The sequence below is a fragment of the Doryrhamphus excisus genome, chromosome 13 (assembly GCF_030265055.1).
Source record: "Doryrhamphus excisus isolate RoL2022-K1 chromosome 13, RoL_Dexc_1.0, whole genome shotgun sequence".
In the NCBI taxonomy this organism is placed as follows: Eukaryota; Metazoa; Chordata; class Actinopteri; order Syngnathiformes; family Syngnathidae; genus Doryrhamphus; species Doryrhamphus excisus.
Window position 1 is genome coordinate 20,813,862 of NC_080478.1, and position 22,701 is coordinate 20,836,562.

Consider the following 22,701-nt stretch of genomic DNA (forward strand, 5'->3'; position numbering starts at 1 on the left):
AAACTATATTCTAAATAATTTTTTTTAGCAACCTCATAGGTACAGCATTATATAATGATACAATGTAGAGCCTCATAAAACGTGTTAATTTTTAGTAGGTGTGTCATGGATCAATAAAAACAACACGGGCCGCTCTTTGGAGACCCCTGCTTTACGTCACTCACCTGGACTAAATGGTTAGCAACCCATTTGTACAGCTAAGTACAAATGTGAACGTGCTGTTTGTGTGTTTCGTCTTAATGGTGCTACCATTAGCATTTCTGATATTTCATGTTCTGACTTAAATATTTAAAAATGAATACACATTAAAAGGGGAGTCAAAACGTTTTTAACGTAGAGCCCATGTCCTGGCGTCACTGCAGTCTCTCTTTCCTACAGTCGTTGAACGCATCACCGCACACTTCCGGGTGTACAGGACGCGAGGAGGCGGAGATGCCAGGCCGCGGATGCAGCTCTCTGTCCGGCTGACGGTGTGAGGGGGAACCGCAGCCATGGCCTCGGAAAGTAAGTACGATCGTCTCGCCGCCGCTTGCGCTCTCTTTTTCGGCCCCGTTCGATCGGAAGGAGCCGCTAGCCCGCTGCCGCTCCACCGGAAGGCCAGTTCGTGTTGTCTTTTTGACGCCACGATGTTGACGTGCACGACATGAAACGAACCATGAAACGAACCATGAAACGAACCATGAAACGATCCATTCTCCATCATTAAAACGGCGCCAATCACTGTAGTCCTGCAGAGTCTTCTTTAGTCCGGATGAATAACTGAAGCATCAGCATGGCTGCCAGTATATTCTATATCATATTCTATTAATAATAACATCACAATCTGACTTGTTTCTTTGATTATTTAGGACAACTGGCAACTATTATCCACTTGCACTTATAAATGTTTCATATCAATACATTCAAGTCACAATTCCTTACAAAAAGCTGTAGCCGTAGCTCATCTAAGCTAATTTTTCAAATAAACAAAACCCTTGAATACCAGAATAGCTGTTGCTTGATTGGATAATCGATTAATTATTAATTGATTAATTACTGTTGACATCAAATATGAAAATCTGATCTTGAGTTGTGTGCCGGGTTCAAAGGCACAGTCCTAAAATGGTTCCAATCCCATCAATCTCATACCTTTCTCTTATGAGAAATCCCCATTCATGTATGGGATGCCTCAAGGCTCAATTTGAAGCCCAGTACTTTTTTATTTTTGTATGCTGAAAAAAAATACAAAAGATAAAAATACTTTATAGATAGTCCTATTCGATCTCTTTGTAAATGATGTGTAGGTTTATTTACCTTAAACGTAGTCCTCTGAAGGGCGACGTATAGATGTCCCCAAGATGTAGTAGACCGTATGTCCATAAATACCAAACCTTACTAACCCCCAAACCAGACAAACACTTGGCTATTGTTTGATGACATCCTGCTTGGACTATTTCGGAACAGTTTATACATTGGACGGAATATTTTTTAATTGACTGCTTTTGTTGGTTTCTAGCCATCAGTTTCTCTTTGGCTTGTTGTTTGTTTGTGTTTTTTTTTTTTTTTACTCCCATACTGTTATGTAGTACCTGTATACCACTTAGGGAGCAGTAGTGGCTGTTTTAAAAGATGTATTCTCAATTAAATTCAAATATTAAGACGTTGGAGAATAGAAGACACAGCTTTAGTTCAAATTGGATTTATGACCCCAAAAGCCAGAGCTCACATTCCATGCCTCATAGGGCCCGAGGTCATAGGTCACGGGATTGAGATCATCCATAATCAGAATCAGCCATACATCTCATCAATGACTCCAATAACTCATTCATTCATTCATTTTCTACCGCTTATCCTCGCGAGGGTTGCAGCGTGTGCTGGAGCCTATCCCAGCTGTCTTGGGGCGAGAGGCGGGGTCCACCCTGCACGGGTGGCCAGCCAATCCCAGGGCACATATAGACAAACAACCATTCACACTCACATTCATACCTATGGACAATTTGGAGTGGCTAATTAACCTAGCATGTTTTTGGAATGTGGGAGGAAACCGGAGTACCCGGAGAAAATCCACGCATGCACGGGAGGAACATGCAAACTCCACAAAGATGGCCGCGGGTGGGGACTCCAATAAGGAATTGCTAAAATGACGTGGAAAGGCAAAGAAAGCCTCTAGCATGACTCCCAGACTTCGGGAAAATGATTTGGTTTTGTGGTCCTAGCGTCCTCCCTCATCTAACCCCAAACATGCTACGTTATGTTCAGGTGTCATCTTCACCTTCACCATCTGAAACGTTGAGGTGGACACGGAATGTTGTGATTTGGAAGGGAGTCATTGATCTAATTGACTTTAGTGGTATCATTCGTTCTCCGACGTTCCCAGGAAAGAAAGTCAGTCCGGTAATTCATATCCGTGTGAGGCTGGTTGCCATGGTGACTGCATCAGGTTCTTGTGGCCCACTTACAGGCCAGCGCCAGGTCTAATAGTGTCTTCCTCCTCCTCTTCACCGTGGGCGCCTTCCTGCTTGGAGGAGGGGAGAGCGCCCTCCATTGGTGGGTCCTCCCAAGTCACGCTGGAGTCGCACTGATTGGCCCATCCCGGAAAGCCATTTTCCTGTTTGGGAGAGGAAAGCGGTTAAAGCGGTCCTACTTGTTCCTGATTGGACCCCCACTGCTCTTCCACTTAAGTCATTGTACCTTTAAGACTTTGGACTGCTGCTGTGTGTTTTTGTGTGTGTATTGGTTTTTAACATGTACCACAGTCAGTCCCGATGAATGTCGCCTAAACCAGGAAGTGGCGTCTGCCTCGTCCTGGTGATGAGTGGCGCCCCCGTTCTCGGCAGCTTCCTGGTCAGGAAGTCCAGCCCAGCATTGGCATGAGGGACAAACAGCAGGACTCGCTTGTAGAAAGAACAGAAGGAGGTGAAGACATGAGCAGGGACTCAAACAGGACATCAGATGTTGTTGAAAGTAGGTACACTTGATCTTTTCTTGCTAAAACCTTCCTGGGGTCTTGGTTAGCGACTCGGTGGATGTTGGGACCTCAGCTGAGTGGACCTGCAGCCTTAAACCTTTAGTGTCCGCATCAGTTGTGTTTCAGTAGGACTTGCTTTCATATCAAACATCTTTTACCCAAACAATGCTAGCACACATTCTAAAAATATCCATGTTAGGACAATTGGAGGCTCTAAATTGTCCATATGAATGTCTATATGTGCCCTGGGATTGGCTGGCCACCAGTCCAGGGTGTACCCCGCCTCTCGCCCAAGACAGCTGGGATAGGCTCCAACACCCCCGCGACCCTCGTGAGGATAAGTGGTAGAAAATGAATGAATTAATGTTTGCCCTGCGATTGGCTGGTGACCAGTGCAGGGTGTACCCCGCCTCTGACCAGTCAGCTGGGATAGACTCCAGCATAAGGCCATTTTAAATGACACCCTTTAATAGTCTAATAACCTTCAATAGGAAGCAAAATAAAATTCATTCATTCATTTTCTACCCCTTATCCTCAAGATAAGGGGGTGCTGGAGCCTATCCCAGCTGTCTTTTTGGGGCGAGAGTCGGGGTCCACCCTGGACTGGTGGCCAGCCAATCCCAGGGCACATATAGACAAACAACCATTCACACTCACATTCATACCTATGGACAATTTGGAGTGGCTAATTAACCTAGCATGTTTTTGGAATGTGGGAGGAAACCGGAGTACCCGGAGAAAACCCACGCATGCACGGGGAGAACATGCAAACTCCACACAGAGATGGCCCAGGGTGGAATTGAACTCGGGTCTCCTAGCTGTGAAGCGTGTGTGTGCTAACCACCCGACACCTGTGCAGCCCTGGTTCAAGTATATTTTTCATCAAAATAGTAGTCATGCCAAAATGTTGTGTTGCTGCTGGATGTTCACAGTATCCGAGTGATACTGTTGTGGGGGGTGCTGGAGCCTATCCCAGCGGTCCTTGGGCAAGAGGTGCGTACACCCTGGACTGGTGGCCAGCCAATCCCAGGGCACATATAGACAAACAACCATTCACACTCACATTCATACCTATGGACAATTTGGAGTGGCTAATTAACCTAGCATGTTTTTGGAATGTGGGAGGAAACCGGAGTACCCGGAGAAAACCCGGGGAGAACATGCACTTGAACTCGGGTCTCTTAGCTGTGAGTCTGTGCGCTAACCACTCGTCCCCCGTGCAGCCCCAAATTAAAATTGTGCTACAAATTAGCTTCATTTGAAAGTCCGGTATAAATATATAAATAAGTTAGTGTGTACATTGAAGTAATGCTTTGTGTATTCTAAGCGTTTTAAAGCCTATTTGTATCAAAACACTGATTTGGTGTGGAAGTGAGCTTCGTTGTGAATTGTAGTGAATTGTGTTGCCAGCAGATGGCACCTAAACACCATCTAAAAACCTAAAAACACCTAAAAACATATGGGGTTCTAATGGGATCACTTACCTTTTACTTTACCTGTACTCTTATGGGTTTTTTTTGTAGTAAAAATGAAAACTACCTTTGTGCATGTATTTGGAATTAATGATAAAAGTAAACTGACCTTCTTTTAACGATGACCTTCAACATCAGATCTCTCTGCTTGTTGAATGAGTGAAACGGAAATTATTATTATTTTTTTTATGTTCCTAAAATGGGTTCTTACCGCAGCCACATTATTAGGTACGCCCAACTCTATAAGTAAACACTCAGCGTCAGTGACGGTCTACAAGGAGCTTATGTACATTGAGGCATTCAGAAGCGCTCCGTCGGGCCTGCTTGACGCCAAGCATCGCCATGGAGACCGGCGACAGCAAAGACGGCGGTGGCGGGACCTTCAGTGAGTTTTGGCGTTTGGTGTGAGTGATTTGCTTCACTGTCATTGGAATGAGCCGCATTGGGACGTCCTGGTGCTGACATGAAGGAAGACCTGAGTCTTGAGACCTGAGGCGAGGCGTGGCCAATCAATAGAACCGTTTAGAGCCGTTCTACAGTAGGATATTCATAAGAACTGCGTCTTAATGGTGTTTTATGGTACGCATGAAGTAGAATCGTGACGGACTGAGGATAGTGCCTTGAGGTGTGCCGTTCGGGGACAATTACACTTCAGCTCCGCCTCTTTTTAGCGGACGTCATTGTGACATTCTTCCATTCCGTTAGCGTATGGGACGCGGTTGTGCAGGAATGCTGCGCTGGCATCAAACGCGGAGTTCGAGTCCCTGATGCTGCCTTTGCATCGTGCCTGCTTGTGTTGCCAGGGCGACACCCGGTGTTGTCGGGGGTGTTTACGTTGTCGCGTGAACTTGAAGACGCCGTCGGCAGACCTCCAGGAAGATGAGGCTCTTATCCAATCAGAGCGCAGACAGGCAGCGCCATGGTAACATGAGACCTTCTCACACGTGGGTGGGAAAAGGCGTACTCATTATACCTTAATAGAGCTGCAGGGCTGTTTCCACGGTAACGCTCATTTTCACGTTTGTGTGTGCACTGTCAATAGACTCCAGAGACAATGTGATGGTAGGATGATTTGACCTCCCGGGTGGTGCAGCCAGGCCCTTGAACGTAGCACGTATGCTTTTCATGGATGTTATTTTTATGGCACCTTTACGTGAGCACGCCGCCGCATCATGAAACATAAACACACTCCGAGCTCTCGTACATCATCATGATCCAGAACCTTCTTTTTTCCGTTGACACTTGATGGTTAGGATGGAGTGGAAAACATTCCAAAGGAATTACTAAAGCTAGCTAGTTAGATATATACCCTATTTTCCTGACTATAAGTCGCACTTTTTTTCATAGGTTGGCTGTTCCTGCCACTTATACTCCAGAGCGACTTATACATGAAAAAAGTGTTTATGTTCCATAAACACTGGACACCTTTTGTGTTCATGTTTATTTTTAGTGTAGCTGAATAAGCATTGTGTTAGCATATCTTACACCTATTCAGCCTGTTCTCTATTCTTTTATTGTTACAACTTGCCTTCCAAGAGGACCTAATGTCTGTTTTGGTCAAGTAGTTTGGAAAATAAATTACCAAAAATTATACAAAAAATATATATATATTGTACCATGTAAAAAAATATTACAAAAAAATGCGACTTATACTCCAGTGTGACTTATGTATGTTTTTTCTAGCTAGTTATACATTTTTGGCTTTGTGCGACTTATACTCCAGTGCGACTTATGTATTTTTTTTTTCTACCTAATTATGCATTTTTGGCCTTGTGCGACTTATGTATGTTTTTTTCTACCTAATTATGCATTTTTGGCCTTCTGCGACTTATACTCCAGTGCAACTTATGTATGTTTTTTCTACCTAATTATGCATTCTTGGCTTTCTGCGACTTATACTCCAGTGCAACTTATGTATGTTTTTTCTACCTAATTATGCATTCTTGGCCTTCTGCGACTTATACTCCAGTGCAACTTATGTATGTTTTTTCTACCAATTATGCATTTTTGGCCTTCTGCGACTTATACTCCTGTGCGACTTATGTATGTTTTTTTCTACCTAATTATGCATTTTTGGCCTTCTGCGACTTATACTCCAGTGCAACTTATGTATGTTTTTTCTACCTAATTATGCATTTTTGGCCTTGTGTGACTTATACTCCAGTGCGACTTATGTATGTTTTTTCTACCTAATTATACATTTTTGGCTTTGTGCAACTTATACTCCAGTGCGACTTATGTATTTTTTTTCTACCTAATTATGCATTTTTGGCCTTGTGCGACTTATGTATGTTTTTTTTCTACCTAATTATGCATTCTTGGCCTTCTGCGACTTATACTCCAGTGCAACTTATGTATGTTTTTTCTACCTAACTATGCATTTTTGGCCTTGTGTGACTTATACTCCAGTGCGACTTATGTATGTTTTTTCTACCTAATTATGCATTTTTGGCTTTGTGCGACTTATGTATGTTTTTTTCTACCTAATTATACATTTTTGGCCTTGTGCGACTTATACTCCAGTGCGACTTATGTATGTTTTTTTTTCTACCTAATTATGAATTTTTTGCCTTGTGCAACTTATACTCCGGAGCGACTTATAGTCCAGAAAACACAGTATTTCATATATCTTAGAAGACAGGATATTTGATTGATGGATAAACGATATCCGTACGTAGTTGTACCAATCCACATCCCCAGACCTCCATGAAGAGGAGCTGATACGAGCGACGAGGCCTGTCGTTGGAGTCCGTGCATACAGATGAATGAGTGCTGCAGGTGTGTCTGACCCCCGGCTTCTTCCGGTCCATCTGGTCCTCTCGGTTCGGAGCTGGGGGGCGCCAACACTGAACCATTTGTGTTCCCGAGGCAGCAGCTGAGAGGGGAACTCCACTTTATCACCACACCTGAATTGCCCCACTTTTCTTCTTTGGGCTGCTTCGTTCAAGGCGTCCATTACGACCATGATAGTACGCCTTCCAGGATAAATGATCCAGATAGTCTGTTCCAGAGTCAAACTGCGGTCACCATAAATCATTCATGAAATGCACAGGCAATGTTTTACATTAAGAAGAAATTGATGTTGTTTTGATTGTGGCCCCAGTCCACGCACGTGCGTAAACATGGCCGACCCAGCAGGAGGCAGCCTCCAAAACAAGCGGGTGGTTGTGACTCCCACGCGCTCGGCGGGACATTTGCTGCCATTGATCCGGTTTATGCTGAGTGAAGTGTCACCATGGTAACAGGACATGACAGTTCCATGTTGGTATTCCTGCGTTTGACGAAACGAGACGACATTTCTCCGCTCCTATTAAATGTGCTGTTCAATGACCATGAATGTGTTCACACGCCAAATACTAAAATATGACTTGTTGTGTTTGTGTGTTATCACGTGCCATGCTGTGTGTGTGTGTGTGTGTGTGTGTGTGTTTGCGCACAGCCTGTCTGTTTGTGTGGTCTGATCAGTGTGTCATTGTGTGTCCCCTCTCCCTCCTCACGCCAGTCACGCCAGAGGCCGTCAGCTTCCTGACGGCGGTGGGCGTCCTGGTTGCGGCGCTGGCCCTCCTCTTCCTCTTCATCAACAAGATGCTGTGCTTCTCCCGCGTGGGGGGGATGCCGTGTCTGGAGCAGCAGAGCCACAGCAGAAGAGCCCACCAAGGCCTCGGTGAGATGTTCTTGCGTCTTTGTACACGCCTCATATGGAAACATGATACATCACATGACTTCAACTTGCTAGATTAATATTAATACAGTTAATTCATACTTACTGCAAATGATGGGTAGATCCAAGCGAACACTCAGGTAGGGGGGAGTCTGGGAGGCTGTGGAGCAAGAAGTTGAGAACACTACCGCCGGATTGGCAGGAGTCGCCCCCACTTTCTCAACGAGGGTGGACAGCTGGCCTGGGAACGCTTCGGTGAAGCCCCCCTATATGTCTATATGTGTCCAGGGTGTACGCACCTCTTGCCCAAGGACCGCTGGGATAGGCTCCAGCACCCCCCACAACAGTATCACTCGGATACTGTGAACATCCAGCAGCAACACAACATTTTTGACTACTATTTTGATGAAAAATATACTTGAACCAGGGCTGCACAGGTGTCGGGTGGTTAGCACACACGCTTCACAGCTAGGAGACCCGAGTTCAATTCCACCCTGGGCCATCTCTGGTGTGGAGTTTGCATGTTCTCCACGTGCATGCGTGGGTTTTCTCCGGGTACTCCGGTTTCCTCCCACATTCCAAAAACATGCTAGGTTAATTAGCCACTCCAAATTGTCCATAGGTATGAATGTGAGTGTGAATGGTTGTTTGTCTATATGTGCCCTGGGATTGGCTGGCCACCAGTCCAGGTGTCCCCCGCCTCAAACAAACAGTCGCTGACATAGTGTATATTTGTATTGTACTCAAGTAGTATTATTCCATTAGATACAGATATTTCTGTACAAAGCTAGTATATTTTGTTTATCTTACATAGCTACACCAGAGGGTGAAAATATGAATATTAATAATAATAATAAGCAGAGTGTGATCATCACTAACAGTCAATTGCAGACTTGGTTGCTGTTCTTTGTGGGCGAGTGTCAACGGCATCGTGCCGCACAAAAACTTTACACAACAGAGACACAAAAAGTTGTTTTCGTCTCCGACGTTTCAGTGCAACATAAATTGTAACATTCCGATGAAAAGTGGGATGAGATGGAGTTGGAAAAGTCAACAACTCAGAAAGCAAACACTCTGTCGGCACTCCGACGGAGGCGGGAAACTCCCGCAGCCATTGAACGCTCCCTAGCGGCAATGTGTGGGGGGGTTGGTGTGACGCCACACCCCTCTCATCAAACAAATACGTGGCCACCAGCAGCCTCGGCGAGTATTTCAGGTGGTTGAACAAACACAACCTGCTCTTCGGAAGCGCCCGTCGTCTTCAACAACGTCAAGCTAAACGCCGAGGGTGTGTTTACGTAAGAAAACTCAGGTAAAGACGTGTTTTTTGGAAATATTCAACGACTCTTGACGCTGTAGTACGCATGCCAGGCCACTAGTTGGCGCTGTCACTTTACAAACATTGAAATAAAAATACATTTCATGAAGACGAGTCAGGCAGTAGTTACTTTGAGTGCACGTTTGACGTTGCTTCTTATCGTATGCTCACCGCCAACAGGATATACGTTGTAATTTCAAGGATTGCTATGATATGCTGTTATTACAAATCAATCATAAGCATCTCCGCTGGTGCCCGGTGATGTTCAAGCACGTGTTAGAATGGAACACAAACGTCTCTTTTCATTCACCTCTGCATGTCGGCCGCCTGTTCCCGGTAACCATGGCAACGGCGCAGGTAGAGCCGGTTTGCGTCACTCGTTGCCTGACAATTATGTTGAAATTACGCGGAGATCGCCGTGACCCGCTAGTTTTTTTTCTGTGATGAGTATTGACATTCCACGTAACCGCGCTCGCTTGTCGTCAAGGCGGGAAAATTCTTCTCCTCCATCCATCACCTTGGGAGTCCGGGAGTCTCAGCAGACCCTCGTCTTACCTCACAGTCATGTGACTCTGAAAGATGGACGCTTTGCCATCGAGGTGACTGATGTGGTCCAGGTCACCTGTAGCATACGTACGTATATACGTACTGGCTGAAGGGAGACGGGGGGGGCTTTACGGTGTGACCTCCTCCAAGTCCACTCTGCTCCTGTAGGAGGGGCCTGTAGGATTCCCAAAAATGACTTGGCTATACGTTCATACGTTCCGGAATTATTCAATTTCTCCGGGTACTCCGGTTTCCTCCCACATTCCAAAAACATGCTAGGTTAATTAGCCACTCCAAATTGTCCATAGGTATGAATGTGAGTGTGAATGGTTGTTTGTCTATATGTGCCCTGTGATTGGCTGGCCACCAGTCCAGGGTGTACCCCGCTTCTCGCCCCAAGACAGCTGGGATAGGCTCCAGCACCCCCCATGACCCTTGTGAGGAAAAGCGGTAGAAAATAAATAAATGAGTTCTCCTCCTCGCTTGTGTGGAAGTGGTAATTTTTAGCTTCTTATTTTGTCTTTCCCCACCCTCGGCCATCTCTGTGTGGAGTTTGCATGTTCTCCCCGTGCATGCGTGGGTTTTCTCCGGGTACTCCGGTTTCCTCCCACATTCCAAAAACATGCTAGGTTAATTAGCCACTCCAAATTGTCCATAGGTATGAATGTGAGTGTGAATGGTTGTTTGTCTATATGTGCCCTGGGATTGGCTGGCCACCAGTCCAGGGTGGACCCAAGACAGCTGGGATAGACTCCAGCACCCCCTGCAACCCTGGTGAAGATAAGCGGTAGAAAATAAATAAATGAATGAACTTGTAATTGTATCATATTTGTGACTTCAACCTTCTCTTTCCTTCGTCTGCAGTCAAGACGTTTGGCAGCGGCGGCGAAGACGGCGCCGGCACGTCCTCGGACAGCGACAATGAGGTCATGAAGCAGTTTGAGATCTCGGTGTCACGCTCGCAGAGTTTGCGTGTGAGTCAGCCTAAAGGGGACGACCACCACCACGACCACCACGACCACCAGCAGCAGCAGCAGCTTCGGTGGGCGCTGAGCCGACGAAATAAATTTTCCCGCCTCTCCAAACACGAGGAGGGCAGCACCGAGCCGTCTGACAGTGAAGGTACGCAAACGATACGGCCGAGACTAAAGTGCTTTAGTTCCCGGTTTTGACTCATGTAGAATAAGAACAGCTACATTGAAGTAGCCAAACATTCGGGTACTTTTATTGGTCCTGGTTTTATGTTGGAAATACAAAAATAGAAGTCATAATGTTTTTATTTGTGTCGGGTCTCCATGACCCTCATGTTGGTGGCCATGATTTGGTGATGACATGTGAGCCATGCAGCAAAGTACACAGGCTGCTGACTCATTGTTTTGTTGCCATGGTGATAGCCATTGATGAAGCTCCCAAACAGGATCTTCAGCTTGAAGGTTTCCTCCATTGGCTGCTTGCTGGCCCACTTAGATATCGATTATCGATATAAATAGCTAAATCTTTATTTCTTTATGATTCACTGATTGGTTGTTTGTCTATATGTGCCCTGGGATTGGCTGGCCACCAGTCCAAGGTGGACTCCGCCTCTTGCCTGAAAACAGCTGGGATAGGCTCCAGCACCTGGCATCCGGCAACCTGAACATGAACGCACCGTGACCTATGTGCAACAATGTGGGCACGAATGAGACGTGCCTCCTTTTTTCTACTTCATGCCTCCTTCCTGCTCTTGGACATTCTCTGGCTTTGGATATACGACCTCACCACTAGGAGGCGTCCTGTTCACCTGTCCACTACAAGCTAGTTCTTAACGTCCTCACTCTCTCAGACGTCCTCCCGCCTGCCGTCATGGAGGCTCCGGGCGAACAAAACCTCCTGGACCCGCACTCGCCAGCACCTTCAGGGGTGGAAAAACCAGACGGGATGGAGTCGTTAGCCGTCATCCAGGAGAGTCCGATGCACGGAATGATCCGACCCAACACGGACGGCAGCGAGGACGCCGAAACCAGCCAGGAAAGGACAGACAGCTCCTCCACATGGAGCCCTGAGGTACTGCAGCCTGACACCCTTACAGTCTGGAATCCAGGTTTCATCAGGGGTGTCACTAGGTTCTGGGGACGGGGGGGCTTAGCCCCCTGGAGATGCACAGGATATGAATGAATGTAGGAGACATTCCAAAAAATCCCAAAACCAAATAAGGAAGAAGAAGCGGGATATAAGTTTCCCACTTTTGGCCAGATTTAGTAGAGATACTCAATAGTTTTAGGCCACCATTAAATGTACACAAGTACACACAATCTATACTGCAAAACCGCTGCTCAAGCTCTGGAACCATTCTGTCCAGTGGACAGTCATCAATCATATCATAATCATTATTATATTATTCATTAGCCTATTATTATTATTGCTATCATCATTATTCCTCTACTCATTATTACTACTACAAGTAGTAGTAGTAGTAGTAGTAGTAGGCTAGTATTAGCCTGCTTATTGGCTTGCTTATTAGCCTGCTTTTGCTCCATTATATAGTTATATTATTATATAGTTATATATATAGTATATAGTTATATTGTTATATATATATATAATATTATATATATTGTAAAAATATAATTAAAAAATATATTATATTGTAAAAAAAAGTCAATAAAAAAATCACTAAAATTTTATAAAATAAAATTTTAAAGATTTTTTGTAAAAAAAAAAGGGGGGGGCTGAAGCCCCCCTGAAATAGGCCTAATGATGCCACTGAATCTGAGTTTATGATTGTCTAATAATAATCATTATTATATTATTAATCTGCCTATTATTATTACTATCATCATTATTCTACTTCTGATTATTACTACTACTACTAGTAGTAGTAGTAGGCTAGTATTAGCCTGCTTATTCGCTTGCTTTTTTGATTTTTGATTTTTTTTGTAAAAATAATAATTTTTTTTAAATCAATAAAAAAATATCAAATTATTTGCCCCCCTAAAATAGGCCTAATGACGTCAAAAATAATCAATAAAAAATATCAAATTATTTTAGGGGCTTAATAACAATTTTAGGGGTGATGAAGCCCCCCTAAAATCGGCCTAATGACGCCAAAAAAAATTCTAAAAATAATCATTAAAAAATGTCAAATTATTTAGGGGGGCTTAAGAACAATTTCAGGGGGCCTCGGCCCCCCTAAAATAGGCCTAATGACGCCACTGGGTGGGTTCCCCGGTTGCTAGGCAGCATTCGTAACTGCCCCGTAGGCCGACGTAAACATACGCTTGGGGCAGATGGCGATGTGCCCCCGCAGGGAGCGTTGACACTAACAACTTTGTCATTTGGTGTTTGAGTCGCTGCTCTGTATTCTTTATAAAATACATATCGGCACGCCATCCGTTGGCGCTCTGATGCTCATGAAGGTTCTGTGAACTTCCAGCAAGAGCAGCCCCCCCAGCATGACATCATCCCCCCGCCAACAAGCTCCTCCCCCCAGTCGCCAGTCTCCAAGTGCTGCGACCTGGTGGTCTCTCTGGAATACCGTCCCACTACGGAAAAGCTGCTGGTCACGGTGGTGGCGGCGCGGGACGTCCCTGACAAGGGTCGCAGCGGGATGGACTCGTGGCAGGTCCACATGGTCCTGCTGCCCTCCAAGAAGCAACGCCACAAGACCTCCATGAGGCGGAGCCTGCCCATCTACTTCAACCAGACCTTCAGCTTCCTGCGCGTGGAGCCCTCGGATCTGCGCGTGTCGGCCCTCAGGTTCCGCATGTACGCCCTGGAGGGGAGGCTGTCCCGGGAGCGCATGATGGGCGAGACCGTGCTGCGCCTCGCCGAGCTCGACCCGGCCGGGACCACCTTGGAGACCACGCTGGTCCTGGAGCCTCGGAGTAACATCAAGGTAAGCGTAGGAGGAGGAGCGATCCCACGTTGGTTCTTCATGGCGTTCCCGGTCTCCTCAGAGCATGGACTCGCTGCTGAGCCTGGCGGGCGTGTCCCACAGCGACAGCGCCTCGTCCACGCAGTCGCTGACGCACGGCGGCGCGCCGGAGCTGCTGGTGGGCCTCACCTACAACGCCACCACGGGACGCATGTCTGTGGAGCTCATCAAGGGAAGCCACTTCAGAAACCTGGCGGCCAACAGACCACCAGGTCAGAGGAGGCCAGGCGTTGAGGATCTTCCCGAAGACCACGCCTTTCATTGCCATCTTCTTCTTCTTCCAGACACGTTCGCTCGCTTGACGCTGCTCAACTCGGTGGGCCAGGAGATCACACGCTGCAAGACGTCGGTGCGCCGCGGCCAGCCCAACCCCGTCTACAAGGAGACCTTCGTCTTCCAGGTGGCGCTCTTCCAGCTGTCGGACGTCACGCTCATGATGTCGGTGTACAACCGGCGCAGCTTGAAGCGCAAGGAGATGGTGGGCTGGGTCGCCCTGGGCCAGAACAGCAGCGGCGAGGAGGAGGAGCTCCACTGGAGGGACATGAAGGACGCCAAAGGACAGCAGGTGTGCCGCTGGCACGTCCTCCTGGAGGCGTGACACCCCCCCCCCTCCCGGCCTGGATGCACTTTTAGACCCCCCCCCAACGGTCGAGGGAAACAAGCTTTTATAACGTTTAGAATCACGTTTCTTTATGATCTTTGTTGGAGTGTTCGCCATCAACTTTTTTTTTTTTTTTTTTTACATATAATTACATTTGAGGATGCCTGCCAATCAAATATCTCGTTATAGAGGAGGCTCGTTACAGTTGGGTGTTTCAGCCTGAAGCTCATTTTATTCAGCGCTCTGCATATTGTAAAAAAATACAATCAAATATTCATTCATTCATTTTTAACGCTTATCCTCACCAGGGTCGCGGGGGTGCTGGAGCCTATCCCAGCTGTCTTGGGTCCACCCTGGACTGGTGGCCAGCCAATCCCAGGGCACATATAGACAAACAACCATTCACACTCACATTCATACCTATGGACAATTTGGAGTGGCTAATTAACCTAGCATGTTTTTGGAATTTGGGAGGAAACCGGAGTACCCGGAGAAAACCCACGCATGCACGGGGAGAACATGCAAACTCCACACAGAGATGGCCGAGGGTGGGGAAAGACAAAATAAGAAGCTAAAAATTACCACTTCCACACAAGCGAGGAGGAGAACTCATTCATTCATTTTCTACCGCTTATCATCACGAGGTCGAGGGGTGCTGGAGCCTATCCCAGCTGTCTTCTTCGGGCGAGAGGCGGGGTCCACCCTGGACTGGTGGCCAGCCAATCCCAGGGCACATATAGACAAACAACCATTCACACTCACATTCATACCTATGGACAATTTGGAGTGGCTAATTAACCTAGCATGTTTTTGGAATGTGGGAGGAAACCGGAGTACCCGGAGAAAACCCACGCATGCACGGGGAGAACATGCAAACTCCACACAGAGATGCCCGAGGGTGGAATTGAACTCGATGACAAAGATATATTATTACTGTACCTATAACACAATGCTAACTTGGCTAGCTTAGCATATAGTATTGACCTACATGTATTGATCAAAGCAAAAATTGAACAACCCCCCCCCCTTTGTGAGTGTGAATGGTTGTTTGTCTATATGTGCCCTGGGATTGGCTGGCCACCAGTCCAGGGTGGACCCCGCCTCAAGAAGACACCTGGGATAGGCTCCAGCACCCCCAGTACATGTGTGTACCACAGTTAAAAGGACCACCACTTTGACACGTTTATGTCATGTTATGTCATGTTACACATATCATATCAGAAAGTAAGAGTTATTGGCCATATCAGTTGTCAGCACAAAGTTTTCCGACATTTTTTTTCCCGACTTTTATTGCAAATGTTGATCTGAAATCACAGCAGGGGTGAAACGCGGTGATGTGCCGTACATCGGTCCAGCGCTGTCGCTAGGTGACTTGCGTTTACAACATTGGTTAGCTGGCGGCTAGGAATTGACGCTCGTATCCTAAACCCCAATTCTAAAGCGAGAGGGACCAGTTTTTGGGTGGACCCCTCCCGTCGTGTCATTTGAATGCGCCGCGGCATCGTACGTGAAATGTCGCGTAACCGACCGCACTCTCGTGTCGTTTATGCATGACCGCAAGTTGACGTACAGACCAGTCTTGTTTCTATTTTTGTACATGGATTTTTTTTTTTTTTTTGGGGGGGGTGGGGGGGTTATTACTAATTTATTGGACATATTAGCATGCAGTTGAGACACATTTGTAAAAAGTGCCTGCAGGTTTAGGTGAACATATCAGTCAAAATATGATGAGTCGTGGATTTTTAAAAACAAATGTGCTTTTCTATTACTGCCTCCACATGTTTACATATTGTCTTTATATATATATATACGTATATGTATATATATATGTATATAATAAGCATAAGCAACAGGATGAAATAGTTTTTTCAATTCATTTCAGCTTTTATGCAGAAGGTCATCATTTCAAAGTGTTTTCCCTCGAAAGGTAAAAAAAAATTTTTTTTCATGACCTGAACTCAACTTGTCAAAAATATAAACATTTCCTGTAAACAATATAAACTCATTTCAACATGTCCTCATTAAAAGGCACCTTGGTTGGTTGTCCCTAACATGCCCCCCTGCCCCCGTTGTCTCCCAGTCCGGGCCCTCGTTGCGCCCCCTTTTTTGTACCTCTGATTTCCTTGTTGTGGATGCCAATAAAGATTCCCGCTGAGGGATCGTCTGTCTGCCATCTGCCGTCTTCAAACGAGACGTCTTCATTTTGACACCAAACATCAGCATCGTGTTTGTTCCGCTTCCCCGTCAATCACAGCAGATTGGCGGCTTGGTGAAGGGGGGGTGCCTTTGTGCCTTTAAGCCCTGATACCTTGTCTTAATAATCCATAATCCAACACCTTGTAGTTTTGTGTCCCCAACTGGCTGTCATGTGACTATCATGTGACTATCATAATAAATTAAAACCCTTTAACAATTTGAATGCACTCCTAAAGTGTGGAATACTACAATTGAAGTATTTTCTACTACATTTGTATGGACTTGATAGGATTTGATGAAGCACTACTTCACCATACGGCAGCAGGAAGGTTCAAGCTCCCAAAAAGGCTCCATGGGAGGCGGAAACAGGAACGGGGGGGCCCATCAGTGACAAGACTAGCAGGGAAGAAGAAAGGAACCAACCAACTGGTGCCAAGCGGAGAAAAATCCAAACAGGAGTTTGAGCTATTAAGTGGAACGTGATCTAAAAGCAGCCAGGAGAATATCACATATTGTTTGTCACAATAGCAAAAATGCTAATGAGACATTTGATAAATGTCAATATTTCAATGTTCTTTGTTCAGTCCAAAGTACGTTTGTGCTGCGCTAAAACAGGAAGAAGGAATATAAAAAATATAAAAAAAAGTCATGTAATCAATGCTGCCATATAACTTTCACTTTTCCATCTCATAGCAGCTATGGTGCTTTCAAAGTCCAGTGGCGGCGTCAGACATTTGTCATCCTGAATTATCTAGATTGCCGGGGGGGGGGCATGGAAGCGACCAAAGTAATTGTGCAAAACGTACCGACCACATGCAGTTGATGCAAAGAGCTGTGTTATTATTATTATTATTATTGTTATTATTATTATTATTATTATTATTATTATTATTATTATTATTATTAGCTCCTCCACAGAATAGGCAGCGCTCTTCTGCTCTTCCACTTCACAGTGAAATGTGTCCAAGTGGAAATGGCGGTGAGGCTGAAGTTAATGTGGTGGCCAGCCAATCCCAGGGCACATATAGACAAACAACCATTCACACTCACATTCATACCTATGGACAATTTGGAGTGGCTAATTAACCTAGCATGTTTTTGGAATGTGGGAGGAAACCGGAGTACCCGGAGAAAACCCACGCATGCACGGGGAGAACATGCAAACTCCACACAGAGATGGCCGAGGGTGGGGAAAGACAAAATAAGAAGCTAAAAATTACCACTTCCACACAAGCGAGGAGGAGAACTCATTCATTTATTTTCTACCACTTTTCCTCACAAGGGTCATGGGGGGTGCTGGAGCCTATCCCAGCTGTCTTGGGGCGAGAAGCGGGGTCCACCCTGGACTGGTGGCCAGCCAATCACAGGGCACATATAGACAAACAACCATTCACACTCACATTCATACCTATGGACAATTTGGAGTGGCTAATTAACCTAGCATGTTTTTGGAATGTGGGAGGAAACCGGAGTACCCAGAGAAATTGAATAATTCCGGAACGTATGAACGTATAGCCAAGTCATTTTTGGGAATCCTACAGGCCCCAGTACCCGGAGAAAACGGGTACATGCAAAAAACTTGTAAACTCCACACAGAGATGGCCGAGGGTGGAATTGAACCCTGGTCTCCTAGCTGTGAGGTCTGCGCGCTAACCACTCGACCGCCATGCCGCCCAATTTTATTTATTTATTTTTTCAAATGTGTTTTTTGTTTTTTATAATATTCATTTGAAGTTTTTTGCGGCCTGGTGTATCCGCTGGTCCGTACAGGAAATCAAAGCAAGCGCCCTGGATGATGCGGGATGGAGAGGAGGGATGCTGGTGGCGTCATCCCCGCGCTTGTTTTGTCTCTTAGCAACAGGAAACATCTGCCTCCGCGGGGACCAATGAAGCTGGCGTCTCCTCTCTTGTTGCTGTCGAGGAGATATTTTAGGAGGCTGGAGAGCACCAAGGATCGCACCGTGGAGGAGCTGCCGCCGCCGGACCAGCACAGGCTTCCCGAAGAACTGCTGGACTTCATTAATAGGTAGGACTGCTACTACTACTATAGATGATTATTATTATTAGCCTCGACTCATTCACTTTTAGGACACTTGAATGCTCTTGAATGCTCCTCTACGTCTTCCCACTTTACCACTGAGCAAAAAAACAACTTAAATTCATTGAATGTGTTTCTTCATGAAGATCTTTGTCGTCAAGCGACATGACAACAGACGTGTGAGATGCTCACACACGTCCTACACATTCTCTCCTGTCATGTCTTCCCATTCTATTGGACCCTCGTCCCCAAAGATCACGTAATGCTCTTGGACGTCTGAGTCACAGTGGCACGGTGGACCTTTGGCCACTAGAATGCTTCCCACTCGCATTCACTGTGGATTTGTGGCGTTTTAAAGAACACCCCAAAAAGAACACGCATGCACACCCACCCACACACACGCACATAAACACACACACATAAACACACACACACACACACCTCCATCTGCTGAGCTTCTTTGCTAACATTTTCATATTCTTTGTATACAACATACCCACAGGCGCTTAGAGACGGAAATATAAAGTGTGGGTCGTTTCCTGGTATCACAAAGAAATGAAATATTTGTAATTTTTAATAAACAGTATTGGTGCAAGCGTGTACCTTCATCCTTCACGTTGGTTGAAAAAGTCGTCCATGATTTGTAGTTGACCGTCATTACTCCAAAAATACTCACAGACAAGTATAGCATGTAGTATTCTGCTCACTCGCCATCAGTAATGTTATGAAACGTGATGTCAGCCTCTCATACCTCTCGGTCTGTGTGGAAGTGGTAAAACCTTGGCTTCTTTCATAAGTTTACAATCATTTCATTGGAGAGGAAAACTACTTAGCTCGTTAGCTTACTATGTTAGCGGCACTTTAAAGTAAGCGAATTCAGATGCTAACGAGTTAGCTTCCGAGGTTGCTTTGTTAGCAGCAGCGGCGGCCTGTTTCGTTCAATTAACCGCGTGTGAGTTGATGTCAAAGTTCTTCCAGAAGTGATTTGGAAGCAGAGCTTAAGAAGTTGACTTCCTGCAGGAGTGCGAGGAAGATGCGGAGGGTCAGGAGGTCTCACAGACGTTGATGCTAGGAGATCACATCATCATAAGGTTAGCATCTCAGCTTTCGGCCAGCGCGGCCTGGTGTCAAGTCGTTTTTTTGATGTTGACGAACATGTCTTTCAGAGGCCCCTCCCCCGCCCGCTGGAGAGCGTCCAAACCATTCAACAACGTCGAAAGTCGCTTACTTCAAGAGGAAATATGCGGAGGAGGAGGTTTTGCACGGAGGCCTACGAGGATATTTTCAAAAAGTACATTTGATGGTCTTCTATCATTCAGTCAAATGTCAGAGTGGTCCGTTTGTGTCCTTCATGGATGTCAAAACGTTCATGCAGATGATGCCTTCATTGTCAGATTGGCAGAGTGGACCTTAGTTACCATGACGATGACCAGGGGCGGCACTAGGTTCTGAGGACGGGGGGGCTTGGCCCCCTGGAGATGCACAGGATATGAATGAATGTAGTAGACATAAAAAAAAATCCAAAAAACGAACAACGAACTTTCCCACTTTTGGACAGATTTAGCGATCAATTATATAATTAGATATATTATATAATAATCATTATTATATTATTATTATATTATTATTACTACTATCATCGTTATTCTTCTGATTATTACTTAGGCTAGTATTAGCCTCCTTATTGGCTTTCTAATTAGCCTGCTTTTGTCCTATTATATACAATTTGTCAGAGATTTTTTGTAAAAAAAATACAAAATAAAAAAATAAAAATCAATAAAATTTTGTAAAATAAGATTTTTAAGATTTTTTTGTAAAAAAAAAAGGGTCCCCCTAAAATACACATAATGACACCACTGAATCTGAGTTTATAATGCTAGTATAATAATATAATAATCATTATGATATTATTAATCAGCCTATTATTATTACTATTATCATTCTTCTTCTGATTACTACTACTACTACTACTAGTAGTACTTAGGCTAGTATTAGCCTGCTTATTGGCTTGCTTATTAGCCTGCTTTTGCCGTATTTTATAAAACTTGTCAGAGATTTTTTTGTAAAAAAAAAATCTATAAAAAAAAATAAAAATTTATAAAATAAGATTTTTTAGATTTTTTTTAAGGGGGTCTTGTCCCCCTAAAATAGGTCTAATGACACCAGTCAGAGTTTATAATGGTTGTCTAATAATATAATAATAATTATTATATTATTCATCAGCCTATTATTATTACTATCATCATTATTCTTCTTCTCATTATTACTACTACTACTACTAGTAGTAGTAGTAGTAGTAGTAGTAGCCTAGTATTAGCCTGCTTATTGGCTTGCTTATTAGCCTGCTTTTGCTTTTTTTGTACAAAGATTTTTTTTTATTGATTTTTAAAAATCAATAAAAATATCAAATTATTTAGGGGAGCTTAATAACATTTCAGGGGGGGCCAATGACGCCACTGACGATGACGTGACCTCACGTGTCTCTCTGCTGTGCAGCACCTGATACTGCAGGAGGACAGGGGCTGCATCCTCAAGTTGTCCCTGGAGAAGCTGAGGTTCCTGGAGGACCCTGAGGCCTACCTGCGGCGCTCCGTCCTCATCAACAACTTGCTGAGGAAGATCCACAGCGAGGAGGAGGAGGATGTAGAGGAGGAAGAGGAGATGGTGGACAGGAAGAGGGTGAAGGTATTGGTCAGCGACCGCTGCTCTCCATCGTTGAGCTTCAAGGAGCTGCAGCGTTACCGTCTGGTGCCGTGCTGTCCGTCGACGGGCTGCCTCTGCGGGCTGGACCCTGGCTCGGGCCTGGAACCGCTGGAACCGCTGGAACCGCTGGAACCGCTGGAACCGCTGGAACCGCTGGAACCGCTGGAACCGCTGGAACCGCTGGAAGCGGACCACCGGCTGCTCCTGTACAACCTGGACGACCACGGCTGACTGTGGCCTTCACGGACATGCCGAGAAAGCCTCCTAGCAAGGAATGGCCTGCCTTGCTTGTTCCAGAAGCTTCTGAGAAAGTCTGCTTGACGTGCGGAGAGACCACCATCGTGGGACCGGTGTCAAAGGTCAAGCTGTCACAGCATCAATGATTGACTTGTTTTGCTCTTGTGGCTCACGTGGGCTTCTTCAGGGATTATTGACGCTCCTGTGAAGATATTTTTCTTACCTTTAATGTCTTTCTTTGTCTAACATTCACTGACTCTGTGACGTCACTCAAAGGTCATTTCGTTGCGCTTTCACTGGCCGTGGGAAAAGTGAAGCTCTCATGTGGTCGCTGTCTTTTTTTTTAACTGACTCGCTGCTGCCCTCTGCTGGATATAAATAACATTGCAGCTATTTTCTTTCTAAGGGTGTTGGTTTGCTGGATAAATGTTTCTAAAAGAGGAGCCTGGCAGTATTATAAAGCAACATTTCACTTTAAATTTGTACATTTTATAGTTTCCTACTGTGAATCCTGCTTGGAGAGTTTTTACCGTATTTTCACGCTGTATCGATCTTTGCTTTGTAAAGTCAACCTGTCTGCTTTGTGTCGATAGTAATCGATGTCATTCATTGTCTACAAATGTGTCTTATTCGGGACAGGGATTTTACTGCTACTCCGGGTGTTTATTAATTGATGTCATTCATTGTCTACAAATGTGTCTTATTCGGGACAGGGACTTTACTGCTACTCCAGGTGTTTATTCCCATCCATCATGTGAAAATAACAACACATTCTTCAAGAGAAGTTCAATATTTTAGCAGAAATATATCTATTTTGATGAAATATTTGTTACGTGGTTGACATTTGATCAACCAGTCCTTTAAAGACGATAGTGACAAAGGTGTGGATGGTGTCAAAAACACAAGTCTACGTGTGGAGCTACCGATTATGTTTGTAATGCACTATGACCTTCTGTGCTGTGTTCTAATAAATCAGGCATATCTTATTCTGAAGCTGGAAAGCTATTCTCCTGAGCAACAACCAAACCCAACCGAAGCTAGATTCGCGTTACTGCTAATACTAGCATTT

General features: G+C 45.2%; 1 protein-coding gene and 1 long non-coding RNA gene across 6 annotated transcripts; both read left to right on the top strand.

Annotated features, from left to right (window-relative positions):
• The first annotated feature begins 306 nt into the window (after window positions 1–306).
• LOC131140647 (synaptotagmin-16-like) lies at window positions 307–16,055 on the top strand. Of its 5 annotated transcripts, XM_058091265.1 has the most exons (8): window positions 319–504; window positions 2,765–2,943; window positions 7,922–8,083; window positions 10,809–11,066; window positions 11,767–11,987; window positions 13,357–13,818; window positions 13,880–14,069; window positions 14,142–16,055. In XM_058091265.1, exons 2-8 carry the CDS (start codon window positions 2,850–2,852, stop codon window positions 14,453–14,455), a joined length of 1,701 nt encoding a protein of 566 aa, XP_057947248.1. In that variant the 5' UTR covers window positions 319–504; window positions 2,765–2,849; the 3' UTR covers window positions 14,456–16,055. The 5 variants fall into 5 exon arrangements, with proteins under 5 accessions (XP_057947246.1, XP_057947247.1, XP_057947250.1 ...); XM_058091263.1 differs by having other exon boundaries at window positions 307–504; window positions 13,880–16,055; XM_058091267.1 differs by lacking the exon at window positions 2,765–2,943 and having other exon boundaries at window positions 314–504; window positions 7,859–8,083.
• A 2,496-nt stretch (window positions 16,056–18,551) lies between these two features.
• On the top strand, window positions 18,552–22,602 carry LOC131140391 (uncharacterized). Its single transcript, XR_009132401.1, has 4 exons — window positions 18,552–18,680; window positions 19,713–19,783; window positions 19,859–19,983; window positions 21,189–22,602. It is a non-coding gene; the product is annotated as an uncharacterized LOC131140391 (long non-coding RNA).
• The last annotated feature ends 99 nt before the right edge of the window (window positions 22,603–22,701 follow it).

Excerpts from the sequence above, each read along its gene's own strand:
- LOC131140647 (XM_058091263.1), top strand. The coding sequence starts at position 2,850 with ATGAGGGACAAACAGCAGGACTCGCTTGTAGAAAGAACAGAAGGAGGT. Across the intron at positions 11,067-11,766 it reads CGAGCCGTCTGACAGTGAAG|ACGTCCTCCCGCCTGCCGTC; the intron begins GTACGCAAACGA and ends TCACTCTCTCAG. Across the intron at positions 13,819-13,879 it reads AGCCTCGGAGTAACATCAAG|AGCATGGACTCGCTGCTGAG; the intron begins GTAAGCGTAGGA and ends CGGTCTCCTCAG.